This window comes from Saccopteryx leptura, chromosome 1 (assembly GCF_036850995.1).
Source record: "Saccopteryx leptura isolate mSacLep1 chromosome 1, mSacLep1_pri_phased_curated, whole genome shotgun sequence".
In the NCBI taxonomy this organism is placed as follows: Eukaryota; Metazoa; Chordata; class Mammalia; order Chiroptera; family Emballonuridae; genus Saccopteryx; species Saccopteryx leptura.
The window spans coordinates 47509654-47527143 of NC_089503.1; the positions used below are offsets into that span (position 1 = coordinate 47509654).

At 41.5% G+C, this 17490-nt stretch overlaps 1 protein-coding gene across 1 annotated transcript in view; it reads right to left on the bottom strand.

The window, feature by feature from the left end:
- Positions 1-17490, bottom strand: part of PARVA (parvin alpha) — a 185720-nt gene that overhangs the window by 25776 nt on the left and 142454 nt on the right. Inside the window, exons 5-7 of the mRNA XM_066365746.1 lie at positions 9221-9361; positions 4596-4711; positions 693-751 (exon numbers count right to left, since the gene is read on the bottom strand). Coding sequence (XP_066221843.1) covers positions 693-751; positions 4596-4711; positions 9221-9361 — 316 coding nt within the window. The remainder of the gene's footprint in view (positions 1-692; positions 752-4595; positions 4712-9220; positions 9362-17490) is intronic.

A 17490-nucleotide genomic window follows, 5' to 3' on the forward strand; every position in this document is an offset into this window, starting at 1 on the left:
CCTGGTGGGCATGCCGGGTGGATCCCGGTTGGGCGCATGCGGGAGTCTGTCTGACTGCCTCCCCGTTTCCAACTTCAGAAAAATACAAAAAAAAAAAAGAACTTCGACTGGCTTTGCGTGTGGCCAGGGCTCAGGCCTGCCCAGGGAATCGTGCACCCACATGCCTGGTCCTACCCTTTCTGTTTAAGACCCAGACCTGTCTTCCCCGTGGCAACCCTCTTACATGTTCTGATAGTTCAATTTCTTAACGTAAGTGAAAACAACAAAACACACCACTCTAAGGTAGAGAGGGGCTTTCTGGGTCCTGGCACTTGATCAAATAAATCAGATCCAGAAAAGGAAGGAAAAAACGTCCTTTTGAAGGTTAACAATTTAAATGCAAACCCATGTTAATGGCATGATGGTTGCATGCTGGTTGGCTTCTTTGGGTACACTTTTTTCCTGGAGTGCCACAAAATTAGAATTTTTCAATCTGCTAATTCTCTCTCTCCACTTCCCCACCCAAGTTTGTACCTTTAGCATTGAGAGGCATGTTTTGAATGCATGGAAAAGACTAAACTATAATCATTGGCTGAAGCCTAATCCCTCTTGCAATCCCAATAAATGAAAACTAAATATCAGCAAATGGACGAATTTCGGAGAAACATCTGTGTTCCATTACAGAATCGCTGGCAACAATGGTGTTGACATACTCTGTGTTACCAGTTATTTCCTCTTGGATTTGCCGAGACTGGAGGATTCCTTCTCGTTTCTGAAACGGGGGTGGAGAGAGGGGTTGGGAGGAGGAGAGAAAAATATGCTTTAGAAAAATACAAAAAACTGATTAGCATTCCTGATACTGAGAAAGTTACTGGAGTTTAAGAAATGAGTCTGGAGTTGAGAGACTTCCAGAAATGCAAGGAGGTCCCTGACTTCCCGGGCCTGGACCGTACCATTAGTACTGAAGTGCAGTTCGTGTTTAGTCCAAACAAGTAGGCCGCTTCTTGGATGGTGAATCTTTTTCTTTCTTTATTGGAAGACATTCTGCTGGAAGCAAACTGTTTGCCTCCAGGAGTAATCCACAGTAAACCCAATGGAAATGAAGGCCAGGGTGTGTCTGCCCTCCTGCTGGGGCCGCAGAGGGAAGCTGAGAAACAGATTTAGTGGGGGACTGGGGTGGAGGAACTCAGGCCAACTTGGAGAATTCAAATGGAGGAGAGTTGTTTGTTTTTTTAAAATAAATATTTATGGAAGCTTTTAAATTAGTAGTACAGTCCTCAGGTATAGCTTAAATCTCTGAGAAGAGATTAATTAAACAGTTTGGTGGCCCACCCATCCACCTATCCCTCCATCTGACATCTATTGCACCCCCTCCCATTAATTCATCTTCTTTATTTCACTGATCAGTGCCTTTTATGTACAATCCCTTAATTAGCACCTTCTATGTACAAGCCCCTATGTTGGACTTGGAGCAAATACTATGGAATGTATGACATAGTTTCTGGCCTTGAGGAACTTAGGGTAAAATGGCAGAAGCAGATATGTGGAAATGGTTTCTTCAAAGCAGGGTTTTTGCCTGCTGACCCAGCTCAGTTATTCGTAGGATCCTCTTCTGCTGTCACAGTACGTATTGTATTGTGGATAATCAATTATGTGGTCACCCTATGCAGAGAGAAAGTGTTTGGCTGGGTGCACAGCGGCGAGAGCAGACACTTTCAGCTGGGATGGTCAGGGAACCCTTCCAAGGGGAGGGGGCCCAGAGCCGAAACTTAAAGAACACATAGGATTTGGCTGGACACAGGAGAGGCCATTCCAGTGGGAGGCGGGGCCGGAGCGGAAAGGCAGACTCAGGAGAGCACAGCGCGTTCAGGAGGCGGTTGGAAGGGAGGGTGCCTTGCGTCAACGGGGAGTCAGTTGAGTGCTGGTTTAGAATTCACCCTCATTATGTGGGCATGGGAGCTAATGAAGGAATGTGAGGTTTTAGGAAGACCTTCAGATGGACAGGAGGAGGGAGATTCATTTTTATCAGGCTCCTTCATAGTTAGTTCCCCTTGGAGCAGGGGTCCCCAAACTTTTTACACAGGGGGCCAGTTCACTGTCCCTCAGACCATTGGAGGGCCGGACTATAAAAAAAAAACTATGAACAAATCCCTATGCACACTGCACATATCTTATTTTAAAGTAAAAAAACAAAACGGGAACAAATATAACATTTAAAATAAAGAACAAGTAAATTTAAATCAACAAACTAACCAGTATTTCAATGGGAACTATGCTCCTCTCACTGACCACCAATGAAAGAGGTGCCCCTTCTGGAAGTGCGGCGGGGGCCGGATAAATGGCCTCAGGGGGCCGCATGTGGCCCGCGGGCCGTAGTTTGGGGACCCCTGCCTTGGAGGATGGTTTGGGCTTGGGAAGCAGTTGTCAGGACAAATTGATCTTCCACAGAAGCTGAGCGGAGTGTCCAGAAGGACCCTCCAAGTGCTGGTGTATCAGCTGAAACCTGATTTCTTGACTCTCCTGCTAAAACTTCCAGAACCTTCTCTTCACATTCTCAATAGGCACAGAATCTAGTGTCCTTGCAAAATACTTTGACAGAGGAAAGAGAGAACTGAGTCAAGGCAAAAAGTAGATTTGGCTTAGATTAAGAAGAATGGACTCTTAAACCAAAAAAGGAAGTAAGAAAAAAAATCACTTAAAGGAGATCTAGTGAGGATAAATCAGAACTTTTTTCCAAATTCAGCTTTAACATATGTAAAAATTTCACATGGGCGGATGAAATCTGTGTCCCTGTCTTGTGGGGCCATCACAGACCTAAGACCTCATTTGCCACATCATGCAGAATTAAAAGCTTTTATACACAATGGGAAAGAAATCTGGATTAAATAACCCCTCACACGGCATCCTGATTCACCTTGATCCATTATTAGTTCCCTCAGGAGCTCTGAAGTTCAGTGACTCACCGCCAATTCTGAGTCCTGCTTCTGTGCCTGTTTAACTTGATAAAGCAAAACACCCCATAAAAGCTGACATGCATTGATGCCATTTTATGGAACGCGTCCTGTTTTCTCCCTCATGCTAGCAAAACTGCCTGCAGGAGAAATTAAACCAACAGCAGCCTTCAGATGGCTCGTAATTGAGCTCAAAATAAAGCATGAGGCATGGGCTTGCAGTGACCACTATTTCAAAATAGGAGACCCCCTTCTCCAGCTCCTATCCTGAATCATAGTTTTTAAAAAATACACTGAAATGGATTCACACATTATTGATTGGTAAAAATAACACAATAGAGATGGCCTGGATTCATGAGGTAGACGCTTGCCCCAGGAAGCTCTGGGCTGGCCACATAGCCATAGCAGACAGAAAATGCTGAGCACTATGCCTGATACAACTGAGTGCTCAATAAATGAAGCCAATTAGTCCCTTTCAGTCAGCTGCACTTAGCGCCTGAACTACACATGTCCGTATTGACTGTGGGCTCTGACTGCCTTCTTTGCTGCTTACCTTTTGGCAGGCAGGGCCAAGGTGTCATTTTCCTATTATATCCCCTTGATGTTTTTAGCACAGTCAGTACCCAGAAGGTATAAAAGCAATAGTTATTCATGAGCCCATAACTGAGCAACTGACTGAGCAGCACCTCCAAGTCCTCTTCCATTAACCTCTGCTCCCTGAAAGCTCAGCTCAAAGACCTTCTGTCCTGGAAGCTGGCCTGCGCGGGTGACGCAAGGCTTACCAGCCCCCAACACTCTTCCTCAGCAAGGGACGGCAGCACTGCCATTCTGTTCTCTATTCCAGAACCCTGGCTACTGAGGGAGCTGCTTCTAAGGGGCGTCCACCCTCGCAGCAGTGTGTTTACTTGGAAAAGAACAGAAACAGGCAAGCAAAAGGATGACCGTTTGCTGAATGGCAGAAAGTTGGAAACTAAAATTGAACTTGAGTATGTAATGGGGTTAGGGGCAGAGTGAGATAGTCACGGGGAGATCACACCCTCACTGTGGAAATTACACAGCCATGTGAGTGGAAGTTCCATCCAACAATATGGAAGAGAGGATTTGAGATCCCCACTGTGCTTCTCTGGGCAGGTGAGAAGTGGCGGTGCCCTCAATACGGGCGTGGACAGTTGGGGTCTGTCAAACACACGCACAAATGCATACATGCCCTCACATCTGTCTCTTCCAATACCTGTGCAACACTGTTTACCACCCCACCCCCCGCCCAAAAATGATGATTCTCTATGGCTTGCAGGGTTATTGCATGTACACACACACACACAATTTTTCTTCCTGATCATACTAGAGACACCTCACAAACATATATATCATATACCTTCAAATATATGTTACATAGACACCCTCCTGACAAAATCATGTAAACCCCAGGTAAATGCCCCACACAAGGCGTTCCCATACACAAGCACACTCCTTTCCACCCTTGCACACTTGTCAGAGATAAGCCCCCATGCAGTCACCTGCCTCCCAACATCTAGCACACCCAGTGATACTCAGCATTCATTCAGCGGTCCTCCTAACAATCCCCCAGTGTGCCTTAGCTCTCACAGGAACTTAACCTCCATGCCTCTGGAAGAGCATAGGTGTTTGCGGTGGTTCCTGTCTTACCTGGACCACGACCACTTGGATAGAAACATGGTCTGGGAGTCGGATTGGTGCCCTGAAATACTGGGACAGGGCAACCAGCAGATGAAGGATGGCTACCAGGCTCTTGGCATGAACAGCTGAAATAAAAGAGGATTTTAAAAAAATAAGCAGAGAATCTTCTTCTAGGTTCTAGGCAGATACAAGCAGATATTCATAACGTAGCTGCATCACATCCATTGCCCCTTTTATCCCACTCCTAAGGGTCAGGGGTCATCACAGGTCTCACTCTGAGCCCTCTTATACTTGGCCAGGTCCCAAGGAGCTGCTCCTTGGATCATGTTATTGTTGGATTTCCACCATAGTGCTTCTACTCTAGCCTGAGGTTCCCACAGAGACCCTAACAGTGGCTGAATTCTGAGTTCTGATCAGCTCTCAACCACCTCCATGTTTTTGTTCACTCTACTTGAATGACCATGGACATATCTACTTTGCACCCTCCCTCCCTTCCTAAATGACTGCAAACCCTTTGGGTTATCACCATTACCCTGTCCCAAGGCTTTACACAAAGCAACTCTCAAAAAACAGACACTGAGTCAGGAACAGTGGATCCCTTCCTGTGCCCTGGAGGACAGCATGAAAGCTATCTGAAGGGCTTTGTTACTTTCTTGAGTGTCAGGTGTGGTCAGTATAGGCAATGCCCCTTGGGGAATAACTGGGGGGAATGTTCATGACCCAGTTGGCTTCTGCAGCTACTTAGCAATATGTTGGGTGGTACGTCATCTATACTAGAAAAGTCTGGGGCCCTGGCTGGTTGGCTCAGTGGTAGAGTGTTGGCCTGGCGTGCAGGAGTCCTGGGTTTGATTCCCGGCCAGGGCACACAGGAGAAGTGCCCATCTGTTTCTCCACCTCTCTCCCTCTCCTTCCTCTCTGTCTCTCTCTTCCCCTCCCGCAGCCAAGGCTCCATTGGAGCAAAGTTGGCCCGGGCGCTGGGGATGGCTCCATGGCCTCTGCCTCAGGTGCTATAATGGCCCTGGTTGCAACAGAGCAACGCCCTCTGGTGGGCATGCCGGGTGGATACCGGTCAGGCACATGCGGGAATCTGTCTGACTGCCTCCCCGTTTCCAACTTCAGAAAAATACAAAAAAACAAAAAAGAAGAGAAAAAAAAAAAAAGAAAAAGCTGGGCCACTACTGGGTTGGACTTTTCTCAGTAGATGTGAGCAGAAAAAAACAGTGATGAAATGGGATGCATACATGGTTAGGCAGACTGGAGCTTGAGTTCTAACTTGACAACCCTACCATTTATTTACTGCCGACCAGACCTTGGGTGGGCCACTCCAGGACTCTGAGCCTCATTCAGCTCATCTTCCCACGTAGGAATAACTGTGCCTGTGCAGAAATATAGGTTGTAGGAATTTCCAAAGTCTTAGCCCGTCGCAGGTGCCTAGAAATGGTTGATATTTTTATTATAATTTGAGAAAGTGCCTGGCATTTAGGCAATTAAACCACGTCAATTTTCTCCACTTTGTTTCTCATAAAAGGGAAGATTCACCAGACACTTGACCTGCCTTTCACAGTCCTCCCAGCCTCATGGTTCTTCATTACAGGGGACATTTAAGGAAAGAACAGAAAGATGTCCAATTTGTGTACCTAGCGTGAACTAGGGCCAGTATTAGGGTGTCGCTGTGTCTTCACTAGGATTGATGAGTCTGCTCCAAAGAAGCTCTGAGAAATCACCAAGAGAAGGAAATGATTCAGACATTCCTTATGAACTCATTAGAGTTTCTCGTTATCACTGCTACGTTAAAGCAAATATTTTACTGACTGAACAGCAGCTCAACACCACCATCAAACAGCAAATAATCTGTTGCTAACTCCGCCTTCCAGAAATGTTCAGTTCTGGGCTTCTGGGCCTTGCCAACTGTTTCGCCCACAGTTACAGCCTCAGAAAAGGCTCCTGGTGTGGGACTGACCCACTGACATGGCGGGCTCACTGACATGATCGGAGCTGCAACGCCATCAGTCTAGTCACCGAGAGCTGTAGGACATCTGCTCCCTCTTCCCCTTTTAATGACAAAGCATAATGCTGGGAAAGCTGTGGTCAAAAAGGTTCTAACACCCTGGTGACACTGGACATCTCCTGGACTATCTGGGTGAGCAGTCTATGGAGCGGTAGCACAAGCACCATACAGATGCCAGACTCTTTCAACGAGTGCTCTGGCCTCCTGGGAATTCTTTTCAAGAGAAATATTTAGTTTCTCTCTTTCTTTCTGTCTCACACATACAACATATACAAAGATGCTAACTATTGTGTAATATATTATCACTGAAAAAATTTGGAAACACTATGTCTAATAGCAAAAGGATAGTTTAGACCACTGGTTTTCAATTTGATTATTAGTATTATTATTAAGCAGAGAAACTCTTTGTTCTAAAAGTCCTTAGGCAAAACGGAAGAAAAAAGTCCAACTGCTCTGGTCCCCAGTCCTAACTGCAGCCCACCGGCAGCTGCTTCTCCTCACCACAAAAGATGACACAATGTCCTCAGAAACTACCAGGAAAGATAACAGAGAGGAGGGACGGAGCTGCCCCCAGGGGCTGTGCCTGCCACATTCCTCATGGCAGAAACCACTGCCCCTTGTAAACAGTTCCAGCAGCTCTTGAAGCCCCGAGGCTCACAGCAGCTGGCTATCGAGATAATTATTCCCTCCGACCTAGTAATTTATCTCAGTTCTGGAAATCTATGACAGGAATAATTCAAGAAAAGCAAAGAGACACAACCTAAGACATTCAACTTGGCACTATCTGGTGTTCACAATAGGCTGCTAAACACCCTGCAAGGATCCATGTCAACGGGTTTAAGTTAACTATGGTCTATCTACCCCCATGAAATAGAGCAACTTTCAACAATGATTAACTATGAAGACCGCATGGGAAGACAGAAAATATGTACAACTTACTATTAAGTGAAAATAACAAAACACAAGATGTAGGTACATTTCATCAAGTTAAAAATATGCATTGATACGGGCAAAAATGAAAATAGCCAGATAAGAGTTGGTTGTATGAGTGCTTATTTCACTCGTGCACATTTGCCTATGAGAAATGAAAGTAAACACGAAACAAACAAGTCATTCAAAGCCAATGATGGTCCTCACGTGGCTTTTAAAAATTCCATTCTTCTATCTCAGACTTTCCTAAATTAAAAGTTAAAGGGTGTTTTGTTTGGAAGGGTACATGAAGATGGTCTATATTCAAAGGAATGGGAAATAGGATAAAAAAAAAACAACTAAGCAGGGGTCTTGATAAGAAGACTTTGATGCTTATGATTGTTGTAGATTTCCAAAATGCAGATACATTTCTCAAACTAATGAGCAAGCCCCATTTATTCTCCCCATTGAACGCTATTAGCATGCCTCGGACACAGGATAGACATTATCTAGGACCAGAGCCTCAACCTCCCGTCCTCCCATATGTCTCCCTTGGCCGAGGATGCCCTATTACAAGTGCTGTGAGAGAAAGCTTATCACACTGTGCAAGCAAAGGTATAATTATGCTGAAGGAGGTACTTGGTGTCTTAAGTCCAAGGTCAGATGTTAGAAACCTGCTGGAGAGATTATGCCTGGGAGCTACTGGGTCTCTTAAATTAAGATGTGAAGATTTCTTTTCCTTCCTTCCTTCCTTCCTTCCTTCCTTCCTTCCTTCCTTCCTTCCTTCCTCCCTCCCTCCCTCCCTCCCTCCCTCCCTCCCTCCCTTCCTTCCTTCCTTCCTTCCTTCCTTCCTTTTTTTGCCAAGTTTGAAAGGTGTTTTTATGTGGAGGGGGATGTGTCCATTTTAGGTTCTAGAAATTGGATGCAATAAGATATAGTATTGAACCCTTTAATACTTAAAGGCAAAGAACACAGTCTAAATCATTTTATCAATCTAAATTCACACTTTTATTTATTGCAAAGAACAAAACAACTCTGGACTCCCTATGACAATAATGCCACTATGAATATTATTTACCTCGCTTGCTGATCTAATGTTGGTTCTGATGTGGACTCATTATGTTCACATTGGACATCCAGGTCCATGAGGCAGCAGAAGAATGAAGGGATTATACTTTTTGAGATCACTGATCCAGCTGCAAAACCTGAATTTAAACATCCCTTTCCAGTGCCTACAATCTCAGCTATATCTTTGTTGTTGTTTTTCTTTCTGAAAAATGAGTGAAAGGAAGGCTGTGAGCTTTGTACCACAGCCATGTCCTTACTCCCTGGCTTCTCAGCTGTCTGCACTTAGGGGACCTCTGCTTCCCAAAGCCACAACAAGCTATGGACAAGAGCATTCTCAGAAGGCTGTGCTGGGATGCAGAAGTAGCTCAATGAATGTGAGTTTTCCTCTTGTAACCAACCTTACGTAAGCTTCTACAGAAAGCCTTGTACAGAAAAGGTGCACAGGATTTTGACCTTTTGTTATTTGTCCCAGAGGTATGGAGGACAAGTTCTCTTTGTGTGAGACATATTCTTTCTTAGTAAGATGAATGGGTTTGCACCCAAGCAGGGCCTGCCAGCTTACTGGATGGCTTCTTGGGGAAACCTCATGGTAGAGACACCACAGGCATCATTAACCAGACCCATATTTTATTTTCTTTGTAAAACTCACAGTCCACGTTCCACTTGATGCTTCTGGGAGGAAGTTTCAGGGTTTCGTTGATCTTCTCCAGGACAGTCTGCAGCTTTTGCTTCTGGGCAATCTCTGACTGGGTGACCTCGGCAACATTCAGCTTTTCGCTCTCCAGTTTCTCTGGGGGGAGAAGGAAAAGAGAACAGCTGTGATCTTGGGCCACACACCACCCTAACTCATATGCATGCCCTCACATTCACTCACTCACTCAACATTTATGTATCTATAAGCATACCTCGTTTTAGTGCACTTTGCTTTATTGTTCTTCACAGATGTTGTGTTTTCTACAAAAAGATTGACTGGCTTTATTGCAGGGATCTGGAACCAAATCTGCAGTATCTCTGGGGTATGCCTATAGATGAAGGTCACTGATCTTCCCTGCTTGTCCGATGGTGGCCTTGGTGGTGCCAGTTTTGAGAAAACCTTGTAGTCATGCCTTGAATCCCCAAATTATAAGATCCCAAGACCTTAGAAGTAGGGCATTTAACCTAGTCAGCATATGTGAACCCCTTTTTCCTATCATTCTGGGGTTCTCCCTCTTCTTTTCCCTTCTGCCTTTCCAATGACATATCTGTGCCCCAACTGAAAAGCCTTCTGTGCTTCCCCTGAGTAGCGGTCAAGTTCTTATCCAAGGCATTTTATACATTCCTTGTAGTATACTATTGTCATGCCAAATCATATTTACGTTTTAAGTACCTTCTTTGCTTTAAAATGTGCCTGATAAGTAACTTATGTGGAGTGTCCTATTTCATCAATTCTAAGGCACACATTTTTTTTTTTTTTTACATTTTAACAACCTGAAATCATGTTGTGTCTTAAAACTGGTGGCATCCTACAAGGGTGGTCAGGCAGGTGCAAGATATAAGAGCTTCCACACATGTGCATTTGATCATAGCTCCGCGGAGCATGGTCACTTCGTGTCTCAATAAGCCTACAAGGGCAGTTTCAAAAAATAGAAATTAAGCCCTGTCTGGGTAGCTCAGTTAATTAGAGCATTGTCCTGATGCACCACAGTTGTGGGGTCAAACCCCAGTGAGGGCACATAAAAGAATCAACCAGTGAATGCATAAATAAGTGAAACAACAAATTGATATTTCTCTCTCTCTCTCTAAAAATTAGTAAATAAACATTTAAAAATCAATAAAAAATTCTAAGTAAAAGAAAGCTTTGTGTATTAGTTTTTCTAAATAGTTTTATATTCTCTTCTTTGGGTGGTATTTATATTATGCCGTGTTTTGAAATCAATGGTGATTATGCAATGATATAATCCCTTAATACTTAAAATAATTAGACTGTGCTCTGCCTTTTTTATTTATTTTTAAATTATTTTTTTTTAACTGATTTTGAGAGAGAGAGGGAGGACAGTGAGAAGCATCAACTTGTAGTTGTGGCACTTTAGTCGTTCACGGATTGCTTCTCATACGTGCCTTGACGGGGGTGGGGGGTGGGGGGTGGGGCTCAAGCCGAGCCAGTGACCCCTTGCTCAAGCTAGTAAGCCTGCGCTTAAGCCAGCGACCTAGGGATTTCGAAACAGGAACCTCAGAGTTCCAGGTTGATGCTCTATCCACTGAGCCACCACCAGTCAGGCTGTGTTTGCCTTTATTTGTCTAAATTCCTATGTTTATCTATTAAAAAGAAGAGCCTGACCTGTGGTGGTACAGTGGATAAAGTATAGACCTGGAATGCTGAGGTTGCCAATTCGAAACTGCGGGCCTGCGGGGTCAAGGCACATACTAGAAAAGAACAACTTTGGACTCCCTAGTGAGAATACATTGTCTGCTATTAGATTCACCTAAGTCATCCTCCACAACTCATTCAGGATTAATAGAACTGACACTCTGAAATATATGTAAAATATCTTTTTTCCTCATTTTTAGGGGTTGTCACACAAAGTAATTAAACTGTACCACACACCAACAATTCCCTTATTGCTTATTTATTTTATTTTTAAGTAGCTCTAGCTGATCCAAGTCAAATGCCCATTGGGTAATTCTTTGGAGATGGTGAAGTTGCCCACTGGAGAATTTTTGCAGGTTCTATGGACTTACGAATTTTTTCCAGCACTTTAACAGAATGATCTCAAGCTATTCTGATCTCTGATATGTGGCTTGAAATATTATCTTTTTCTTTAGTTGCCTGATGCCATCGTTCTTTATTTCTAAAGTTCAGAGATTTTTTAACAAGCATATATCTAAATGTTTTTCTCTTGAATATTAAACATTGAAGAGACACTGTGTGCCTTCTCCACTTTTAGGCTGTGAATTCTTATCTTGGATCCCCCTCCAAGATAAGAAAGGATAAGTTGTTTTCGTCTTCCATTGTGACTACAATTTGGGTAGTTCAGTAGGGGCTGCCCAAAGTGCTAGGTTAAGGAAACTTGTGAAGTCATATTTTGGTTCAGAGGGAAAGACTGCGAGGATAGAAAGGTGACAACGTCTTGGGAATGGAGCTGGGGAGGTAGGGAGGGAAGAAGCGGTAGCAGGAGAGCCATTTTGGGTTTTTTTTTTTTTGGTTTGTTTTTGCTAGCCTCATTGTATTATATTATTGCCTGTGAATGTTCATATTTATAACCTGCTGGCATTGGATTTCTTAGAGTGAATAGCTTAGGTCTCAGTCTTGTTTTCTAGGTCAATAACTTATTAGTTTTTGCACTGTTGGTTCTCATTTTTTAAGAAAAGTGGATTTCACACATTGCCTTACTAGAGCATTCGTTGTTTCCACCAATATTTTAAAGTAATTAAAAATTATAATGCATGCTTCCTAAAATTAAAAAATAATCCTCTAGCTTTGCTTTATTTCTTTTTCATTACTAATTGCTTTACTTTTTTAACACTTTACTTATTACGTTTTGGTTTTCTTTCTTTTTTAATTTTTATTGTTAGATATTTTATTTTAGGCATTGGCATTACATGGACTTGAGAGAATATCTTGAGGGAACCCTAAACAGTTTCCTGCTCATAATGCACAAAAGAGCCCAGGGTTCTCTCTATCTCTCTTTCTCATTAATAAGAGTGAGATTACATTTTCAGCTACAGGTTCTACCATTGAAGAACATGAGTATCTTTCTACCATATTGCCCTATGTATAAGACGCTCCCATGTATAAGATGCACCTTAATTTGGGGGCTCAAAATTTGAAAAAAAAATATGTATTACATAAAGCCATTGAACTCAAGTTTTATTCATCATAGAATTCATACAACTCCTCATCACTGTCAAAACTCCCATCCATTATTAGCTTGTCCTCATGTGTCTGATGATGAATCACTGTCTTCAACGAGTGCAAAATGTAAGGTGTGGTAAGTCCCCTGCCTCCAACCACCTTGAGTTCTTTCCTCCGAGACTCCCTGTCCGAAACCGTAGCTAAGTCAGGGAAGTCTTTTCCGTTCCTAGTGAGTGTGTGCTTCTGGAGACATCCGAAGCACATCCACTTTACCTTTTCTGTCCATGGCCTGACCTTGAGATTTAGGACACTAATACCTCTAATTCCCTCACAGGTCTCAGTTATGGGAATGGATGGGACCCTTTTCCTTTCCCCTTTTCTATTTAACACAAAAGGTCAGAATGTAAGGTCGGTGGATAATGGGGAAAGGTCAGGCCCGGGAACTTTGGTGAGGACCGCCCACAACCAAGTGTGCCAAAAGAAGCTTCGCAGAAACCCTTTGGAAAAAAGCAACCATCTGCCAGCCAGTGAGATTTCACCACGTCATATTAGCTTGACTTCCCTAGAGGGACCCTTTAAATATCTCCCACGTGGCTTATTCTGTGTGACTTCCTTGGCCTCCATCTCCTCCATCTTTCCTCTGGGCCAGGGAACCTCACCGGGCAGGATGCGTGCTCTGTACTCAATAAAGCCTTTTGTTATTCCACACTTCGTGGCTCCGAGCCCTGTTCCTTCCTTCTTGGCAGGGAAAAATACCTTACACAAAACAAGCACGAAAAAGCAGGTAATGCAAGTAAAAAAATCTACAATCACTATATCAGATGCACCCCGTTTTTAGACCCCAAAATTTTCAAAAAAAGGGTGTGTCTTATACATGGGGAAATACGGTATATCAATATATATAGATGTGACTCTTTTTTCTGTGTTTTTTTTACCACTGCCATTGTCCACTTCTCTGGCAACCACCAATCAGTTCTCTGTATCTATGAGCTCGTATGTTGTTGTTGTTCTTGTTGTTTATTTGACATATAAGTGAGATAATCTATTATTTGTCTTTCTGAATTATTTCACTTAACACAATGCCCTCAAGGTTCATCCATGTTGTTACAAGTCACAGGATTTTATACTTTTCTATGGCCAAATAAAATTTCATTATATACATACATCACATTTTTTTTTTTTCTGTCCATCCACTGATAGATACTTAGGTTGTTTCCATATCTTGGCTATTATAAATGCTTCAAGAAATATGAGGGTGCATCTATCTTTCTGAGTTAGTGGTTTTGTTTTCTTTAAATAAATAAGTACCTAGAAGTGGAATTGCTGTATTTAATTTTTTGAGGAACCTTCATATAGTTTTCCACAGAGGCTACACCAATTTACATTCCCACCAACAGAGGACAAAGGTTCCCTTTTCTCCACATCTGCACCAACACATTTCTTGTCTTTTGATAAAGCCATTATAACAGGTGTGAAGTGATATCTCATTGTGGTTTTGATTTGCATTTTTTTGATGATTAATGACAGTTGACTACCTTCTCAGGTACCTGTTGGCTATCTGTATGTCTCCTTTGGAAAAAAATCTATTCAAACCCTCTACCTTTTTTTTTTTTTTTGCTGTTTAGTTGCATGAGTTCTTTATATATTTTGGATATTATCCCCTTATCAAATATACCACTTTAAAACCTTTTTAGTAAGTTGCCTTTTCATTTTGTTGATGATCTCCTTGACTGTGCAGAAGCTTTTTAGTTTTGTATGTCCCAGTTATTTGTATTTGCTTTTGTTGTGTTTGTTTTTGGTATAAAATCCAAAAAACTTATTGTCAAGACCAATATCAAGAACAGTACTGCATAAGTTTTCCTCTAAGAGTTTTATGGTTTCAGATATTATATGGAAGTCTTTAATCCATTTTGAGATAGTTCTTATATATAATGTAAGATAGTGGACCAGTTTAATTCTTTTGCAAAAAGAATAAAAACCTGGCTGTCAGGTTTTTACAATACCATTTATTGAATATACTCAATATTCATAGCTTTAGCTTTTTTTTGGTCATAAAAGAATTGACTATATATGTATAATTTTATTTCTAAGCTCTCTGTTCTGTTTCAGTGACCTGTGTGTCTGTTTCTATGCCAATACCATACTGTTTTTATTGCTATAGCTTTGTAATATACTTTAAAATCAGGGCATATGATGCCTTCAGTTTTGTTCTTTCACAAGATTACTTTTGTTGTCAGAGGTCTTTACTGGTTCCATACAAATTTTAGAATTTTCATTGTATTGCCATGAAAACTCCATTGAAATTTTGATAGAAAATTTGAATGTGTAGATTGCTTTGGATAGAATGGACATTTTAACAATATTGATTCTTCTAACCCATGAGCACAAAATATCTTCCTATTTATTTGTGTCATCATTTCATTCATTAATGTATTATAGTTTTCAGTTTACGGGTCTTTCACTCCCTTGATATTGTATTGTATTGTATTGTATTGTTTTGTATTGTATTGTATTGTATTGATTTATGAGAGAGAGAGAAAGGAAGAGAAGGGGGTGAGTGAAAGATAGCAAGAAAGACAAGAAGGGAGAGAGATGAGAAGCATCAACTCATAGTTGTGCCACTTTAATTGTTCATTGATTGCTTCTCATATGTGCCTTGATGGGGAGGGGGAGGACTCCAGCCAAGCCAGTGACCCTTTGCACAAGCCAGTGACTTTCAAGTCAGTTACCATGGGGTCATGTTGATGACCCCATGCGCTCAAGCTGGCGGGGTTTTGAACCTAGGACCTCAACATTCCAGGTAGATGCTCTATCCACTGTGCCACCACTGGTCAGGTCTATTCTTTTGATGCAAATGTACAATATATGGCATCGTTTTTTAAAATTTCTCTTCCTGACAGTTTATTAGTGTATAGATATGCAACAGATTTTTGAATATTGATTTTGTATCCTGGAATTTTACTGAATCTATTTGTTCTAATAGTTTTAGGGAGGAGTAGAAATAGGGTTTATAGTTTATAGCTACTATTATGTCATTTGCAAACACTAACAGTTTTACTTCTTTCTTTCTGGTTTGAATGTTTTTCTTTCTTTTTCTTACTTAATTGCTCTGGCTAGGACTTTATGTTGAATAAAAGTGACTAGAGTGAGCATCCATGTCTTGTTCCTCATAATAGGGGGAAAAGCTTTTTTAAAATTTAATTATTTATTTTTTTAGAGAGAGCGAAGGGGAGGGAGGAGTGGGAAGCATCAACTCATAGTAATTGCTTCTTCTCATATGTGCTCTGACCGGGCAAGCCCAGGGTTTCAAACTGGCAACCTCTGCATTCTAGGTCAGTGCTTTATCCACTGCACCACCACAGGTCAGGCAGGTAAAGCTTTCAATTTTTTTTTAATCTTTTTTTTTAAATTTTATTTATTCATTTTTTAGAGAGGAGAGAGAGAAAGGGAGAGAGAGACAGAGAGAGAAGGTAGGGAGGAGCTGGAAGCATCAACTCCCATATGTGCCTTGACCAGGCAAGCCCAGGGTTTCAAACCAGCGACCTCAGCATTTCCAGGTTGACGCTTTATCCACTGCGCCACCACAGGTTAGGCCAGGGGTCTCAAACTCGCGGCCCGCCCACCAATTTTGTGCGGCCCGCAGACTAATCCACGAAGTTTGATTAATCTGCGGGCCACATAAAATTGGTGGGCGGGCCGCGAGTTTGAGACCCCTGGGTTAGGCTAAAGCTTTCAATTTTTCACCACTATTATCTTAGCTGTGGGATTATTGTATATGGCCTTTATCATTTTGAGTCACATTCCTTGTATACTCATTTTATTTGATCTTATCATAAACGGGTATTTAATTTTGTCAAATGCTTTTTCTGAACCTACTAAAGTAATCATTTATCTTTAATTTTGTTAATGTGGTTTATCACATTGATTAATTTGTGAATTTTGAAACATCCTAGTATTCCTGGAATAAATTCTACTTGATCATGGTACATGATCTTTATAATGTACTGTTGAATTCAGTTTGCTAATATTTTGTTGAAAATTTCTGCATCTGTGTTCATCAAGAACATTGGCTTATAATTTTTTTTAAAAATTTATAATTACAGTTGACATTAAATATTATATTAGTTTCAGATGTATGCACAGTGGTTAGAAATTTATATAACTTACAAAGTGATCTTCCAATAAGTCTAGTACCCACCTGACACCATAAATAGTTATTACCTAGCCTGTAATTTATTTTTCTGTGGTGTCCTTGTCTGGTTGGGCTATCAGGGTCTCATAAAATAAGTTTGGAAGAATTTAAAAAGAATTGGGGCCTGACTTGTGGTGGCGCAGTAGATAAAACATTGGCTTGGAATGCTGAGGTCGCTAGTTCAAAACCCTGGGCTTGCCGGGTCAGGGCACATGTGGGAGTTGATGCTTCCTGCTCCTCCCCCCTTCTCTCTCTCTCTCTTTCCTCTTTAAAATGAATAAATAAAATGTTTAAAAAGAATTGGTATTTTTTTTAAATGTTTGGTAGAATTCACCTGTGGAGCCATCTGGCCCTGGGCTTTTATTAATTAGGTAGTTTTGAGTATTGATTCAACCTCCTTACTAATAATTTGTTCAGATTTCCCATTTTTTCACAATTCAGTCCTGATAGGTTGTATGTTTCCAATTTTTTTTCTAGGTTAATTTGTTGGCATATAATTGTTCATAGTAGTCTCTTATTTCTGTGCTGTCAGCTGTACTGTCTGCTCTTTCATTTCTTATTTTAAGTCTCCCTCCCCACCTCTGTGAATCTAGCTAAAAGTCTGTCAATGTTTACTTTTTCAAAACACCAGCTCTTAGTTTTGTTGATCTTTATTGTCTTTGTATGTCTCACTCCCATATATATCATGAGTAACTTCCTAAATCAATTGATATCAATATACTCATTCTTTTTTAGAACTTATAACTTATTCAGCCATTCCCTGTCAGGTTATATCCCCCTTTTTCCCTATTGGTAATAAAGTTTCAATAAACATCGTGTAAAAAAATAAAAAGAAAAACAACAACAATAAACATCGTGTGTGCATGTGACAAAGTGATTATTGCTGATAAAAAAT